This window comes from Sparus aurata, chromosome 8 (assembly GCF_900880675.1).
Source record: "Sparus aurata chromosome 8, fSpaAur1.1, whole genome shotgun sequence".
Classification (NCBI taxonomy): domain Eukaryota; kingdom Metazoa; phylum Chordata; class Actinopteri; order Spariformes; family Sparidae; genus Sparus; species Sparus aurata.
In genome coordinates this window covers 6,017,679-6,035,197 of record NC_044194.1, presented here as the reverse complement: position 1 = coordinate 6,035,197, position 17,519 = coordinate 6,017,679, and the positions used below count along the sequence as shown (strand labels likewise).

General features: G+C 44.5%; 1 protein-coding gene across 3 annotated transcripts; it reads left to right on the top strand.

Moving 5' to 3' along the window:
- The first annotated feature begins 302 nt into the window (after positions 1-302).
- Positions 303-16,248, top strand: cd44b (CD44 molecule (IN blood group) b). 3 transcript variants are annotated; one of them, XM_030426530.1, is made up of 8 exons: positions 303-798; positions 9,085-9,250; positions 9,741-9,883; positions 10,004-10,057; positions 11,557-11,916; positions 12,569-12,652; positions 13,920-13,998; positions 14,190-16,248. In XM_030426530.1, the coding sequence occupies exons 1-8, from the start codon at positions 342-344 to the stop codon at positions 14,401-14,403; spliced, it is 1,557 nt and encodes a 518-aa protein (XP_030282390.1). In that variant the 5' UTR covers positions 303-341; the 3' UTR covers positions 14,404-16,248. The 3 variants fall into 3 exon arrangements, with proteins under 3 accessions (XP_030282390.1, XP_030282392.1, XP_030282393.1); XM_030426532.1 differs by having other exon boundaries at positions 304-798; positions 11,596-11,916; XM_030426533.1 differs by lacking the exon at positions 303-798 and adding an exon at positions 1,508-8,725.
- Positions 16,249-17,519: the final 1,271 nt, after the last annotated feature.

Below are 17,519 nucleotides of genomic sequence, written 5' to 3'. Positions count from 1 at the left end.
AAATCGGATGAATTGAAAATGGAGTGAGGACTGAACAAAAGACCAGATGGGCTCTCAGAAACTGTTGCTGTCAGGAACATGAAAAGAGGAAGAGGGGAAGGCAGAGTGGGAGACGGGGAGGGAGGGAGGGGAGGAGGGAGGGGAGGAGAAGCAGCAGCCAGACAGAAGGGAAAAGATCACCTTCGTCTTATCCATTACACACTGTATAAAGGCAGGAAGAGGCGAGAGAGAAAGAGCAAAGAGAGGAAAAAAAAAAAAAAAGAGAGAGGCTGGTGCTGAGGTGGGGCGGGAGGGGAGGTGGGGCAAGTGTGGGAGAGGCAGAAGGGTGTGTGCTCGCTCACATGAGCCGCTCTTCCCCTTTTCTGCCTGTGTGTGTGTGCCACTCGCCTCTGTGTCTTTCGGGCTACAGAACAGAAAAGTTGGGGCAAAGTCTGACTCAGCTCCAGGAGCGACCAGACACTCACAGCAGCTCCCTCCACAGTGACAGGTCTCCTCTATCTCTCTCTCTCTCTCTCCCTTTTTACTGCTCTCTCACTCATTCGGTGTCTCTCTTTTACACACACACAGAGACACAGACACACACACTCAGACAAACTCACTCACACACACACACACACACACACAGACCAGCCACACTCCTGGCAGAGGGGAAGACAGAACCACGGGAGAAGTGTTACACACACCTTTACAACCAGCTACTCACCCAGCCATCGCCAGACGCTTTGCCCAGGATGTGGACGCTTCTCTTGGGGGTCACCTTTGGATTACTGGCCTCCTCCAGGTCGGAGCAGCTTCAAGGTGAGGGGGACTGTGCCTTCGCCCAGCGGACGGCTCTTTGTTTGGGGATTTCTTTTAATTTTTTTTTTTTTTCTATTTTTTTTTTTATCATTCTGCCAAAAATCGTGCCTGGCAACGCTCCTTTGTTGCTAGGTTTTTAGGACCAGACAGTATTGCTGTTTTTGTTTTTTTTTTTCTTTCTCCCTTCCTGAGAATGTGAGTGAGCGTTCATGTAAAGAGAAGACAGTGGAAGAAAGAGGCTGTGCTGCTGCTGCTGCTGCTGCTGCTGCTGCTTGTAGAACGGATGAGTGGATGCCGGCAAAGAGAGTGTGTTGCCTCACCAGCGCAGACAGGCTTACGTCTGGCAGTCTGAGACTCCTGATAGACACAAAGGAGACAGGCGCTCTTCTCGCTCACTCTCCGTCTCGCACATGTTCATGCGCTGGGAAGTGAACCTTATTTATCAGGGCTTTGGATGATCAGTGTGGCTTTTTCCTGAAGGCAGTCCTCTCTTTTCAGAAAGAGTTGGATTTTTTTTTTTTTGTTTGTTTTTTTTTTTTTGTGGTTTTCTTTGCTGTGTGCGGCTACGGCTGGAGTCTGTGCTGCCACGCTTAACGCTTTATCCTGTACACAAAGGATGTTCAGCAATCGCTCTAGTCTTCCCCCCCCCCCCCCCCCCCCCCCCCCCGACCACCACCACCACCACCACCCTCCCCTCCTCAATGTCTCCCCATTCTCTCTTTGTCTCTATCTAACATGTGCTTCCTGCGTCAGGTTTTGATTGGTTTTTGCCGCTCGGAGCGACGTGTCTCTGGAGGTGAAGTAGGTGCTGAATCAAACAGGTCTGGGTTCGTCTGGGTTTGCTCCCCGAGGAGGCTGCGCTGGGGTTGCTCACAAAGACTCCCTCTGGCACTGCGCCAAAGAACAATCAGCATCAAGCTGTAAAATCTGACCAGCATTTAAAGGCAAATATGAGATTACCTAGATAGCCTGTGTGTGTGTGCCCTGTATGTGGGAAGAGGGGAGGGGGTGGCCCCACTTTGAGCTCCCCCTGTGCTTCAACATGTGTTTGCCCCCTCAAGGCTCCTTGTGTGCTGAGTAGTTGTGAGCTGCGTGTGTGTTTGTTTGTATATGTGTCTCTACGCTGGGAGTGCTGAGAGTAATTGGTGTCTGGCGAGAAAGTGTCCTGTGGTGGTTGGAGCCCGTCTTGCTCCCTGCCTTGTCTTTGAACCTTAAACCTGTGGCTGTGGTTTTTTCGCCTGAAGCACATCATTAAGAGCAGGACTCGCGGACCCAGGACAGTTAACCAAGACTTGATTTATGGAGAGTTTCCACAATGCTGTCGATTCCCCCCCCCCAAAAAAGGGGATTTGCAGCTGGTAGCTCTGATGCAGTGCTGGCCGAAAATGGCACCGAAATGACAGTTTCATCCATTTTAATTGGAACGAAAACTGTGTGGCCAGGAATTTATGGCGAACACTGAATATGTGACAAGGAATGTGATACATAAAAAAGATTTCAGGATAATTCAAATGTAATGCTGCGCTTCAGTGATTCAGCTGATCATGGGAGTGTAACGTCTCGCATCTGAGAGACCTTCCAAATGTTCTTCTCGTCTCCAACGTGTTCGTCTGGTGATCGCGATGAACGCGTACGTAGAGCTTGTAAAACTATACGCGACTTCACCTTATCTGCAATCTCGGTGCTCGTCAATCTTTTTCGAGTTTCCTGCGTAGATTCTCTGGCGATAATTCGGAGCGCTGCTCACTCTGTGCGGAGGATTTGTAATGCAAGCCATCGGGCCAACGTGACCGCTGGACTTCCTGTTAAAGTGGCCGTGTTTGCCTCCTTGGACGTAACGACCCCTCCCGCTCGCACCCGTGTTATGTTTCAAGGTGAGGGGTTGGTGAACGGGCCTGGAGACTGGGACCGGTCCTTGACAAAAGAGGGCTTGTGCCCGTGCAGACTCTGAGGACCGTCTCCTGCCACCTGAGACTCTCAGACACGTGTTCGCCTTCACTGTAACCCCCGTCTACAAATCTGCACCAATATATCGTATAACCCCCTCCCCTCCTCCTCTTCTAATTATCTTTTCTTTGACAGCCTTTGACAGTGATAGAACTGGTCCTAAATGGCGCAGGGGTTCCTCATATTCCAGGTTTTGTCTAAACCTTATAATTACTTTTTAAAACCGATTTGCGAGTTTCCCCCTCCCCACCAACTCGCCCCCCCCTGCCTTCTTTCCAATCTCATGTACACTAAAGTCTTTGTTTTCTTGGGGAAACAGCTCAGAAAAGAGCTCTGTAATAGACGTACATCCTCCCGCACGAGGCATTGATTTTTTAACTCACTGTATCATCGGGCGTAACAACAGATTACACTTGATCTATGCTTTGCCATTTCGAACAATGGCACTGAAATCTGCACGTATCTACGCTCAGATAGCCTGAATTAAGCAGCTCAGTCGTGCATGAAGCCATAAAAGTGCCACTTCCTCTCTGCAAAATTATCTAAATCTTCCCCATTGTGAGGCTTAAAGAGCTTCTGCACAGGAGGCTTCCGACTGACGGAGCCAGATAACTTCCGTTTTTAGCGCCCGGCTGCCTCGAATGGGAATCAAATGATTTTATCGTGTGGCTCTTCTCACTTTTTCCGAATGTTACCGACCAAATGGCTCAAATTGTGAGAGTGAAACAGGTCATCTCGAGGAGCTGTGACGCTAAGACAAATGGGAGAACATCTGTAATGACACGCTTTGGCCACTATGGAAGTCGGCTTCAAAGCCTGGCAGAATCCATGGGGCTTGATAAAGACTGGAAGCAGAATGAAACAGAGTGGGAATGTCCACATTTATGTCTGTGTGTATGGATTTAAGAAACAAGACATGGGTTGATAGTTAGCTTCAGACGTGACGATTAGCGTTGGAGTCGATGTTTCCCTGTTTCCACTCGCTGTGCTAAGCTAAGGGCCTCCTGGTTCTCAGTAAGAAGCCGCGTTTCCAGTAATGTATATTTATGTGCACTTTGTAGTATCGCGTTGGAAAAGGTTGATAGAAATGGAACAGTTTGAATAAAGGCATACAAGTTGTTATGCCTGCTTGATGTGGCTTTTCCTTAAGTTAGGTTTTGACGTAGCAAACGTTTAGCTCACATGACTGATCAGGTGTTTCCGCCCTAAGAGAAGAAAAAAGAAGCTGTTTCCAAAGTCGGCGTCTTACTAGATTCCCGTTTCCAGATTAATTCCCACAGCCCCTCTTACTGTAGATGGCTGAGGTGACTGTTTTTGGTACTTCTTCTTCTTCTTCTTCTTCTTCTTCGTCTTCTTCTTCTCCTCAGCTGCGACAGTTGCATGGGATACGGCTTGTGAATGAAAACAAAATTAAATGACAATATGTGCACAGCAGGGGGGAGAATTGCTTTTTTTGTTTCGCTAAGACCTAACGCTGTTTTCGAGCTTTAACAGAAGCAACTGGTAGAAAGGCTGCTGTAGTGCCACGTCTCCTTTATCTTCAAACCCGAATGTTTGAAAAGGTCTGTTGGAGGTCAGTCTCCTTATCGCAGATCATCTGTTTGGATTCAATAAAACCCTTTTAATTGGGAGAGCTTCAAGGCTAGCGTTTATTAAAAGGCAACAGAGAAAAAGCGCCCCTGCCCTTTTTCCTGTATGAAAGAAAGACGGTCTGCTTTTAAAAGATGTAATGGATGGAGGGTGTAGGGAGGCAGAGGGGGTGAAAAGAAATGGCACACAAGATGGAAAAAGACAGATAGCTGGGTCCTTCTGGCGACCTTCAGGTATTGTTGTGAGCAGGTCTCATGTTTCACCTGTCCTACTGGCCCGGTGGACCTTTGACCAGCGTAGGAGGGAGACATCCCTGCTGACGGAGCAGCTTCGCTCAAGTGTGACAATGCAGGACACACTGGAGCATTGTGGTGATGGTGGTGGTGGTGACTAACAAGGTCTCCGAACCAGCTGATGAACTGTGACTAAAGGGATGTTACAGTAGCAGTGGGATGTACACAGTCGGCTCTCTGTTCGAGCATGGGATGCCTGCACATGTGACGTATAGGAGGAACAACTTAAGTGAGGTGTAAAGAGAAAAATGCAGATAAGAGGTTGAAAATAAACCGACTCTGTGTGCGTTCATACTCTTGACATCAAGACACTGAGCCCGCTGGCTTTCTCGCTGTGCTCCATGCTGCGTCATGACTCCACACAGGCTATGATTTAAAGGAGTTGCGTGCATGCGCATCTGTGAACTGCCCGCGTGCTCGTGCACCTGCATGCAGGGGGGTAATTTGTACTTTATTGCTGGCATGGAGAAGACAAACAGAAAGTAATGAGAGAAAACAAGAGAAAAGGAGACAGAGCGGGGGAACGAGAAAGTGAAGTGGGAGCTGAGACTCGGGGCTTGTCTATTACTTCTAGAGCAGCTGGAGGTTTTGGCCAGCAGCCGCGTTGGAGCTCCCTTTCTCTCAGGTTCTGTGCACCCAGACTTTACAGTCTCCTTGGTTTCAACTCCATTAGGTGACAATGGAGCCTTTGGGAGAGTCAGTGCCTTGGCATAGAGGGGCTTCTCGACTGTATAAAGACACCCATGACCGCTCCTTCTGCATACTAATGATCACGCTCAGATTCATGTCAGACCCCCTTTTCAGCTCGCTGATGGTAAGCTGTGCTCACTTTGATCTCTACCGGCAGGTTTTGCAAGGCCAGGGCCGTTTGCTTTCAGGGACACTGAGCCGTGTGGCAGCATGTGTTGGAGTTCTTTCAGGTGTGTGTGTGTGTGTGTGTGTGTGTGTGTGTGAGAGAGAGAGAGGCAAGGAACAACTGCCTTACACAACGAGTGTTGGCGCTCGCTCTTGACAGCTTTCTCCACAGAAAAGTGATCAACATGTTCAGCTTCAGCTCACAAAATAACAAACAGCGATTTTGCACATTTGCTAAATGCTTTCCTTAAAACTTAAGGCGTATCTTCACTCTTAAATAGAACCATGTAACGTCGTCCCCATAGGAAAAGCCTCTTTGGTTCTTAGTAGAACATTTTATAAAGGTTCCACCTGTAACCCTTTTCGAGGATTCTACCCAGAATTCAATGTAAAGGTTTATACCTAGAACCAATTTGTGAAACCCCCTACAGCGGTTATAGGGAACCTTTCTGTGGTAGAATGGTTCCCCCTAGATTCCAGAACATGGGTGCTAATAAGAACCCACTGAGGTGGTCCCACTGAGAACCCTTCATTCTAAGGGTTTTAATCTAGATCCCATCCAGGGAACCCTTAAAAAACCACAAAGAACTTCCATGGAGGTTTCTTTGGATAGAAAATGGTTCTTAATGGATTTTCCCATTTCTTCTTAATGTCTCTTTTCTTTTATATTGTGAATATGTAAAGAGTATGATGAAGCTCACCATATAAATAAAATGTCTTATTATTAATATTATTATTGAATAACTTTTGAATAGTTCTTCAGAAGCAAGTGGTCCCGACTGGAACCTCAGAAAACCTCAAACTTCTAAGAGTGTAGCATCTCCAGTTGGGATATACTCAGCTGTAGTTGGAATAAGTGCAGCGTATAGGACTATTAAGGCAAAACCAATATATTGTCTCACATCCACTCACCGTTTCAGCGTCCCTTTGCTTTATTTGTCAGTTCAGGATGCAGCCTGACATTTGTACAGTTGGCCTCCAGACAGTGCACTTCCCTCTTTTTGATTACGACATACTGTACAAACTAATGCACTCCAACGCCAACACCAGCACAAGCCAATCTGAAAATTACTACAAAGTTGATTTCATTTCCCTCGATAAAGCTTCACAAATTCAGTTCACATTGCAGGGCTGTTATTGCAGTATAATATGATATGTTAATTTACAGGCACTGTTCTAAATCAGTCAAGTTTAGTTCTAAGGTTTATTGGTTTTGTTTATTGCCTCAGCACGGTTGTTTTTTTTCTAACTTTAATCTTCTATCAAACTCACATTTCCCGCTGAGACTGAGCAACATCTTTCAGGTGAGAAAACACAACCGTCTATATTTCTCATGAATCCTTAAAAACACCCACAGCTGCCGGCTTTACTGCGTGTTTGCTGTGGAAGTTGTTCACCGAAATGAGCCGACATGAGTGTTGCCGAGTGTGAGTGTGCTGCGTGACTTATTATTAGTAATTGACATCTTTCACAACATGTGCATCTGTCACCATGGCAGCACATTTAAACAAGCAGTAAACAGATAGAACAGATAGCGGTTTCCTCTGCACATCGCACAGATGTACAGATTCCAGTAAGTCCCTCATACGATATCTGAGTTTTTATTTTTGGTCAAAGATCCCACATTTACTTTCTCTCAGGCAAATTATTCTTTCATTAACACATTATCAGATATGAAACCAATAGTCATGTTTAGTCAGAAATATGTGTTTCGCCTCCGCAGAATCAGATTCCTGGTCAGATTTTCAGGGCGTACACGTCTGTTCATTAGTATTGTCTCATATGTTGCAATGGAAATGAGATTTCTTTCAAAATAGCTCTCAACATTTCAATAGAAGCTTTCATTTTTTTTTCCATGTGCGAGGGAGGGGGCTATTCAAAGATCACTATGGACACAAAGTCAGTGTCAGAGTGTGGAGGTTACATATGGAGCTGTGACCAGGTGGTGTCACACTTTTTTTTTTTTGTGTTCATCCTCAATGCAAATTATTTCCTGCTCATGTTCGAGAATCACATGTTTAAACTCTGAAGTCTGTTTCTTGTCATTTCCACTCGTTGTAGTCTTCTTCTCTTTTTTTGCAAAGGGTGTGTGTCTATTTGAATCTGGGGCTGATCTCCATGTGTACACATGCTCATGCTGCCTCCTCATCTGCCGGGCCTAGTTTGCATTTTTTGTTTTCGTTTCAGCGGGGAGAGAGAGTCATTTCCCCCCGAGGTTTCTCCTTCGGTCGAGGAAACGCAAGCAAAATGGGCTGAGAAATCACTCACGAGAAACCAGAGCCAGATTTTACTAAATAAACTTTGGCTGATCTGAAGTGATTGATTTTACTTTGACAGAGAGCAGGTTTTGAGGATTACCACTCAAAGCCCCATGAATTCCGAGGATCCTCTCGCAGTCCTGAGGTGATATTGACCATCGGATGCTTCTCTGAATGCTAACGGCAGTGAAAGTTTATGGAGGATTAAAACTGCCAAAATCAAAAGTAGATGAATAAATAGAGGAATAAATAGATTTGAAAATGTAACAGTGAATACATGAAATGTAAATAAATAGGGGGATTAATGTCAAGGTAACTAAAAATAATGGCTACATATTTAAAAATGTATGTCAGGCACATTGATTGCACATCAATTTATTCAGTCTTCATTTATTATTTCATTTTGGTAGTGTTTGTCCACAATAAAACTTTGGGTATCACCTTCTAGTAATTATTATTATTAATGTTATCATTATAACAAATGATCATCAAGCCAGTTCTATTATTTAGTTTCAGTCCTCCATAAAAGTTTAACTTACCAGTGAGGCACACTTAATAAAGAGAAACAGGTGTGGAGGTTAGTGTAGCTTTTGCTTTGTGTATCATATTAATACACTCAGCATATCCAAAGCAGAGCATGATGTATGTGTTTGTGCCCATCCGTCCTTGTTTGCACACTTTGTTTTGAAGGAAACTACCTCTTAGCGAGGCCTGAGGGCTAAACACTGGAGATGAACAATGCTGCCTGTCTCTTGGTGCTTCCCCTCGCAGAGAACTCAACACACGGACCAGCCAGCTCGTGACTAACGCACTGAATACTGATGCAGAAGGCGACGTGTTGCATAAATCCAGATTTTGCTTATATATCCTTCTGAAAGCATTCACGCGCACCATCCACAGCGTCGTATTATAGAGCAAAAAAACGCAACTTCTGAATGGGAGATGAAATGAGTTACCAGCTGCGTTTGCTGCGTGAAAAAGAAGGTAATTAATTTAAAAAATGATATTAAAGAACGTATGAAAGAGCAGTAAAGAGCTCCTCTTTCAAATCAAGTCCATGAATCCTCACTTCACGTAGCATCTTAATCCTTACTGTTCGTTATTTCAGAAGCAACATGGGTCTTAAACCTTTGTTCAATCTCACTATCTGCTTGTTGTCAATGAGGTGAAACAGTTTTGTTCATTTGTTTTTTTTGTTTTTGAATGGCTGGAAAGATTTTACGCAAGCAGTGTCAGACTGCGTTACCTGCCGGCCTCTCGCTGCCTCGTTTACTGTATCTAACTGGTGATGACCGCCGTTAGACACCTGAACCTGACTCTGTCTCCGCTCTCTTTCCCTACAGTGAATTCTCGCAGCTGCAGCTATGCCGGGGTTTTTCTTGTCGAGGGAGCCGCCCGTCACTCCCTGAGCTATGCGGCGGCTCAAAAGGTGTGTGAGCAGCTGAACAGCACCTTGGCAAGTCCAGACCAACTCCGGGAGGCCTATAATAAAAGCATGGAAACATGCAGGTGAAGCCACTAACCCTTGGTTTACAGATTGATAATATTCATTTTATGTGAATGCTTGTTGAATAAAATGTGCATTTTGGCGCTGTAAGTCAGATATCTTCAAGATCTTGCCATGTGTTGGGCCCTTTTGGTCCTTTTTAGTGTTGAAATGTCACGGGAAGCGCTTTAACTCAAATTGAAAGCCACGGTAAAATCCCAGAAGTTAACTACAGTTGTGAGTACACTTGGTCACCTCATTAAGAGATGTAAAACCAGAGAAAGAGGAAGGCGGCCTTTCAGTTTTACAACACATTTGTCATGTGGTAGAAACCATGTAAACTAGCGATAGAGGAAAAGGTTTTGTTACTCAACCGCGTTTTTTCTCCACTTCTCGGAGGAGGGTGATGTAATGTGTTTGGACGAGGCTGCTCGGAGACAGAGTGCTCTCTCCGTTAACAAAATGTCAAATCCAGATTTACTTACAAATAATAAAACTGTTGTGTCCGTTCAGGTACGGCTGGACCAGCAACGCGAGCACTGTGATCCTCAGGTCTAGCCACCACGAAAACTGTGCAAAGAACATGACGGGGTTCATCTTTAATTCACGTGTGGCCGCTGATGACCGCTATGATGCCTACTGCTTCGATGACACAGGTGATTACATCCACAGGATGCTGGCGGTTTATCGGCTTATTCCGAAGGTGATGCTTAAATTAATGTGAGTTTGCTTCTCCACGTTGGTAACGTCTACTTTCCGTGTCCCCTGTGCGCTAGATGGGCCTGACAAGAACTGTGAGAAGGCCTTTTCCCTCTCCTCAGATGAACCAGGTTGGTACAATATGCCCGTTCATGTCTTTGTAATTCACCCATTTGTCACGATATATCCAAATTTTAAACGTTGATAGACAATCAATTGAAACAAAGGTCTCGAAAATGATAGAATAAAAGCGCTGTATTCTGTAACATGTCTCCGATTTGCAGCCGATAGGATGAGGAACATTTGAAAACATGCAGCATGTCCAGACTATGAAACTCAGGTGTAACTGTACATGTTTGGCACCTGTGATGAAGTTTGCAAATAGATAATTGTAGAAAAATCCCACTGCAAATCATATGGGCAACTGAATGGAAAGAAAACAGAAGTTGAATTTGAAAACCTCTCCGGCAACGCCTCGGCCCGGTTACCGAAAGATCTTATCTCTCACAGTCAACACAAACATCCTCTCAGCTCCTTGTTATGTTTCCTGAGGTGGGGCGTACGTTTAACCCCAGATCTTCCCCAGCCGAACAAGAAGACAGTGGGTTGAGGTTATTTTTTTCCACGACCGCGTTTAATCCTGATGAGGGATCAGTTTCCCAGGCGTAGCACCAGGTTAGCATTAAAAGTAGTTGATTTGCATCTCGGAGATTATGTGAAATCGGCAAACTTGTTTGTGTCTGTTGTCATTTTCAGCCGTAACTGTAACATTAAAAGATATCGAACACCTGTCTGGTGTTTCTGTTGTGCTTTTTTAATGTGAGTCATAGTTTTGTGAGCATCTTTAAGCTACAAAACAGCAAAATCCTACGCTAACTGCCAGTTTTTGGGGTCGTCTCAAGCTGTCATTTTATCAAACAGGTAAATAAGGTCTCCAACCTGATATTAATGAAAGTCTTGTAATTAATGAGACTTGACAGCATCAAACATGCATTTTAGATAAATAAGATTTTTTTTTGCACTTTGAACAACATCATGAAAAAAGACAGTCTGCCTGGAAGCTGTAAGTATATTAACAGAATAATAATAACACAAAGCACAATGAAAATAACTCCACGAAGTATTTTGACAACGTTTGCATCAACACGGTGAAGTAAAAACTGCCAACAATTGCGAACAAAATGTGAAATTTAACATGCAGATTAGTACTGATTAGTGGTGACTGGCATTTACACATGTAAACTCAAATTTGAACATGTGGAAAGACAATAATGTCACTGTACATATTCACATGTGACATTATGTGACACAGTATGTGACTGTCTTCACGTGGAAACTGCGGCTGTCAAGATATCAGATTTTAACTACACGATTAGCGTGGCCAAACAAATTCACAACCACAATATTATAGCAATATCTATAGGAATGTACAAAAAACAAATGCAATCATTCAGATGTATCTTTAAAATGTGTTTTGTGTCCTTTTTGGGGGGCAAATAAATGACCCTCAACATACAAGTTTAGGGAGGTGGAGAAAGTCTGTAAACATAACTGTAAAGAAAGTTCACAAAAAGGGTTAAAAGATATCAAAAGTTATGTGTGACTACAACTCTCTCTATTCCCTGATCAGCTGAATCCTCATCAGAGAATCCGGTCCCGACACCAGCAGAAGGCTCCACCACTCCAAAAACACAGGACGACCTCGCGGTGGCCACAGGGGAGGATCCTCTGATAACAGCAGAAGAGCCAGAGGCTTCCACAGAGGGTCCTGTCGTGACAGGCAGTCCCTCTGGAGAGAGTGAGAATGGCGCTGTGGGGTCCACTGTCGATCCTGTAGGGTTCGACCAGCCAACCGGTTCCGGGATGCAGCCACCGGAGGAAGGGGCCGCCTCGTCAACGGCCCCCGTTGAAGAGCCAGAGGAAGCACATCCTACCTATACAAATGACTATCACGTAGAGCCATCAGATTCTGAAGATTACACGACGGAGGGTAAGAAAAACACAAGTAAGAATATATCAAACACATCAATGCCGCAGTACAGCTGCTGGCTCAACTCTATAGGGAAGTTTTTTTGGGATTGCAGTATATCGCAGGGTTCCTGTTACTTCATCTACCATCTGTTCATCCAAAAGAGAAATCATAGAAAGCTGTGATACTCGAGTTAATTTGTAATTAAGATCGATGGAAACGTTACTAAAGAGCAGCACTTCCTGACCATCACATGCAACAGGTTTTAGGAGGACTGAAGTAACTTTTAAGAACACATGACGCCCCCTTGTGTTGGGTTGAGCTGTGGACTGGACTTGTTAAAAAACCAGGCCTCAGTTATTCCGCCTCTATGTCCCGAAGAGGAATTCCAGCCAGGCTCCGCATATTCAACAACCACACCAACTGCATGAAAGTTTCTATTGAAGGCATTGAAACGTATTGTATGTGAAAGTTCAGCTTTATTTGAAAAGAAAGAGCAAATTCCCTGTTACACAGTTTGCAGTATCTGGTGCCACAAAGCTTTACAAAGAGACAAAACTGCATCTAATTTTTCTGTTTTTCCATTTTGCAAGAGTGGCTGCTTTTGAGTTTAAAACGTCAGCGACCGTTTCTGACACGATTCATTACCTTCTGTTTTATCATCGACATGCAGCTCCATCACCCAAACGACCTGGCGGCAGGGGACGAGTCTCTGATGTTCCTGCTTCTGATTCACAAGACAAAGGCGGCTCATCAAGTAAGCAACCGCCTCACATCACATTTACGTCCCTGACTTCAAAAACGTTGTGATGCTGTGTGAAATGCACATAACAACAGAATGAAATCATTTGCAAACATTACGTTAACAAAGCGTTCCTGAGCCCACGGTTTGATATCCTTTATACAGTCTTAGCAAAGCGTTGAACCCTGCCCTGACCTTGCTCTTGAACGCTGCCTGTTTCATAACTGATCATGATACTATCACCTGTTCACCTGTGGGAGATTCCAATCAGGAGTTTTTGGAGCATTTCACAACATTTCCCAGTCTTTTGTTGCCCCGTCCCGACTTGTTCGAAACCTGTTGCTGGCATCAAATTCAGAATAAGCGTCTTTGTTACGACAAGTCTTTGTACTGTTTTCAGGGGCGGTTCCAGGGGGGGGGCCAACAGGGGCCAGTGCCCCCGTAACTCTGAGTCTGGACCCCCCTGTGGCCCCCCCGACAGGGAGTCTGCATCAATAATACAATGACAGATTTCTTGCAATGATAATGTTTTGAGGGGAAAGGCAGATATAAAGTGTCTCAGCAGTTTACTACCCAATCAAAAATGCTGAAATTGTAAACACTGTTTTGTCAGAATGAGGGATTTATCTTTTTTTCCGGGTTGTATGTGCCCCCTAACAAAAAAGCCGGCCCCAACCTGGCCCCCCTATTAAAACTGGTCTAGAACCGCCACTGACTGTTTTTAACTGACTACATGTCAAAATGTAAAATCCAAAGTACAAAAAGCAAGTGACAAAAGACAGGGAAAAGGAAAGTTTAAGGACAAAACTAAAGCGATGTACAAAACCGAGGACAAACCAGAAAACAGTGAGGAACAACTCAGAAACAGAGGGAACACACAAGGCGCAGGAGCACAAGAGTGAGGGAACAACACAGGCCTGAACACGAACTAAGCTAACGGGGGGGATGAGGTGCAGGTGGGGAGACACTGGGAACAGGGCAGTGCTAACGTTGCTGACTCGAGGCAGGTGTGGGGGGAATGTCAGACTGAGGAGGATCACAGGGAACACAGGTGGGAAGCAGAACACTGGGAACACAGGTGAGCAGGAAGTAGAAAGTGGCTAAACCAAAAACCCAAACCGTGACACGAAAAACATTTATACTTTTCTGGAACAAGGATTGTACTACTAACACGATGACGTCGGTAGTGATTGTGGTCGAATAAGACCACGCTGGGAAAAAGGGCACTCTTGTTCTGATCCACTCTTTATCGACAGTGACTTTTATTTCCCTCTCCTTCCAGACTGGCTGGTGATCATTTTAGTGATTGTGGCCATTGCTGTTATTCTCGTCGTGTGTGCAGTCGTTGCGAAAAGACACAGGTATGATTTTGATTTTTTTTTCCCACACGCTAACAGAGATGTCACGTAACATGTTGGGGACAACATCGCCCCCCCCGTTTCTAGCGTGCACAGCGATCAATAGTCTGATCCAGTTTTCACATATTTTCCTGGTGGAAAAAAAAACAAAAAAAATCAATGGCGAATAAATATGTCTGACTGTGCTCTTGCAGCTGGTGCGGCAAAAAGCAGACCCTGATGATCACTCCCAGAGACGGCGGCGAGGGGAACGGGGCGGCGGCGTCGGCATCCAGCTCCCACGCCCACGAGAGGGAGCAGGAGATGGTGACCCTCATGAACAAGGAGAAGATCCAGGAGAACGGCAACACGGAGGAGTTCACCGTCATCACGCTAGAGGAGTCGCCAGACAAAGAGCAGCAGGCGTGAGAGAGGAGGGGGAGTGTGGAGGCAGACAGGGGGGGAGAGTGTAGGTGAGGGTAGGAGGAGACGGTGAGGAGGTGGGGGGTGTCGGGCTTCAAGCACTGGGGGGGTTATTAAAAAGAAAAAACAGTTCAGTGGCCAGCACTGAATGGACACTGATTAAGGATGTATGTGTGTGTTGTTTAGAAAGATTGAGGTTAAAAGTGTTGTACTGGGCGTGGAGCTGTCGCCTCTCAGTCTTCTAAACCAACATGTTAGAGCATTTTGTCTGTGCGGGGTAGTTAGAGAGTGGATGCGTGGGAGGGTTTTCGTGCATCGACGCATAGCGGGACGTACGTACGAATGTGTTTTTTGTGTCAATTTCTCTGTCGACGACGGGTCTGGGATAGACGCAGGCTTTAAAGGGAGGGGTGTGAGGGTCTCATTTTGTGAAGACAAATTGGTCCCCATTTTTTTTATATAGAATTGGTGGATTTTAAAAATTTTAAAAGCTAAGTGGGAAATCAAAAATCAGGGGTGATGAACGGGGTTATTTTATTTGAGATGCTACAGATTTAAAACAACCCTTGAGGTTTTCAGCGTGTTTTTTGTTTCTTTGTTTCTTTCCGCTCATTGTTGTAACCTTGTGTATATTTCAGACGTTGCCTGTGGACTGGAGTTTGGTTTTTTTCCATTTTTCAAGAAAACTGGGGATGTCACTACCTTAATTTATGCAGCTTCGAGTCCCTTTTTTCTTGGTCTCTGTATATAAAGTATATGTTTTTTTGGAAGAAAAAAAAATGACTTAGCAATAGCTGCCAGTGCTTTTCTGTTGTTGTTGTTGTTGTTATTGTTGTTTGGTAGAAGGGGGGCTTTGTGCCGCCTTTAATTAAAGGAATGTGTAATTTTCTTTTTTGAGAGTTATTTAATTAGAAAACAGCACCTCTGAGGTAAACAAATGGTGAATGGATTTTTGCAATAGTCAAAGTGGAGTGGATATCGTGTGAATCAAGTTGATGTATAGCATCCGAAAACTGCGCGATTGTTGCTCCATTGAAGTCCGTTAACGCATTTATATGAAGATGATGATGATGATGATGAAAAGTCCCTGATGTTATCCTGAGGATAAGTAAGATGATGATGATGAAGTATACATGCTATATACACAGTGTGTACATTGATTAAAGAAAAAAAAAAGGAAGCGTAAAAAATTGGATTTAGGAGATTAGCCTTTTTTTTTTTTTTTTAAATGCAACATTTCAGCTCGCTCAAGACAAGTTTGAGTGACGGGGCTTAGCTTTAGGAGCTACATGGCACACATGTAATGAGGGGCCCATGTGCTCTAAACACACAGCGACGTAACGGCTTTCGACTGAAGAAGGAGGCTGTGACAACATCGGGGGAGGGGTGCCATGAATGAAGCTTGTGTGCTCGCCTCCGCCTCGATGTGTTTCAGCCGCTCTGTACATTCACACATGAAAAGGCAGCGTGCAGTTTTTTTGTTTTTCCTACTGACCCTCTCGTTGGTGAAATATATCATACTTTGTGCCATATCAATATTATTCCCGGTGTGACAGCTAATTTTCTCCTGTTTTGTTTTTTGTTTTTTTTCCAGTACACAGCGCTGAATTGTAAAACAGCGATCGCAAACTGATTTTTTTGATATTTTTTTTTTGGTTTCTGACTTTGTTCTGTTCTCCTGCTTTTTTTTTTTTTTTTTTTTTTTTTTTTTTGCTCTTTGTTTGACTCATTTTCTGAGAAGTAGCAAATGTACTAGCGTAGGCAGGTTCTATGACGAAATTAACAAAAAGCGTCGCCGAGAAAAGATTTGTAAAAGTCATGAACGAAAAATAAATCTGTATAGAAAGTGAAGGAATGTGGTGTTCGCTCACTGATTGCTCTTGTGTGTTTGTGTGTGTGTGTGTGTGTGTTGAGGACAAAAAAAAAGGGAGCGTGTGAATGGCGTGACAGGGGAATGCGAGCGGGTTACGTCGCCGCCGCATAGCAGGAAGTGAGGTTTCCATGGTGCCGCGGTGTGTGATGTGGGAGTATGTCAACGCAGGAAGCGAAGGCTGAGATAGAGAGATAAAGACGGCCGTTTTGATGCCGTCTTTCACAAAACGGAGAAAAGGTACAAAGAGGGGAGTTAAACTATAAAGAGCACAATTACTGCTTATTCTTATTCAGCATGCATTTATTATGCAGTCATTGAACACTGTTCTACAGCTGCATCACATCACAGCTGACTGATATGTAGTCAGTTATTCCGATTCTTGACATGAACATGTATCTATGGCCACTATTTTTTTTGGTAACACTTTATAATAACCATCATTATAAAAGGGTACAATTAGAGGGAATTAAACTTCAGTTAACCCTCCTGTTACCCTTAAACTTTACCACCGTTTATCCACGGGCTCATTTTGTCGCCAGCAATTTAAACATCCAGAAAATGATCATAATCAAAGTTGTTACTGTAGTTTATGTGCCAGGTACTAATTTGCTGAATCTCAATTCAGGGTCTGCGTCCTTCAGAGGAGCATTTGAAGGCCAGTTACGTCACAATGCCGCAAGAAGGCTGTCCCGATTCGAAGGCTGTCCCAATTCAAAGGCTCCTCCAAATGCAGCCCTACCAATGCGGCAATCTTTCCCCTCTTTTTGGAGGATGCACCGCTACGATCCTTCCAGATACCAAGATTCTTTGCGCACCCAAAAGAGAAGAAAGAACGAGAGAAAATGGCGACATCGCGAGCCGTGTATCGTCATTTTCGCGGGCCTGGGCGGCGGAAATCGTGACGTAAGGGTAAACACTTTATAATAACCATCATTATTAAAGGGTACAATTAGAGGGAATTAAACTTATGTAAGCCCTCCTGTTAACCTCACATTTTACTAACACAGTTTATCCCTGTGCTCATTTTGTCGCCAGCAATTTAAACATCCAGAAAATGATCATAATCAAAGTTGTTACTGAAGTTCACGTGCCAGGTACTCAATTGCATTTGAAGGCCAGTTACGTCACAACGCCGCCACGAAGTCTGTCCCGATTCAAAGGCTCCTCCAAATGCGGCCTTCTTTCCCCTCTTTTTGGAGGATGCACCGCTACGATCCTTCCAGATCCCAAGATTCTTTGCGCGCCCAAA

Coding starts and splice junctions, on each gene's coding strand:
- cd44b (XM_030426530.1), top strand. CDS start 342: ATGAGCCGCTCTTCCCCTTTTCTGCCTGTGTGTGTGTGCCACTCGCCT. Junction 9,251..9,740: donor AAAAGCATGGAAACATGCAG/GTGAAGCCACTA, acceptor GTGTCCGTTCAG/GTACGGCTGGACCAGCAACG. Junction 10,058..11,556: donor CCTCTCCTCAGATGAACCAG/GTTGGTACAATA, acceptor TTCCCTGATCAG/CTGAATCCTCATCAGAGAAT.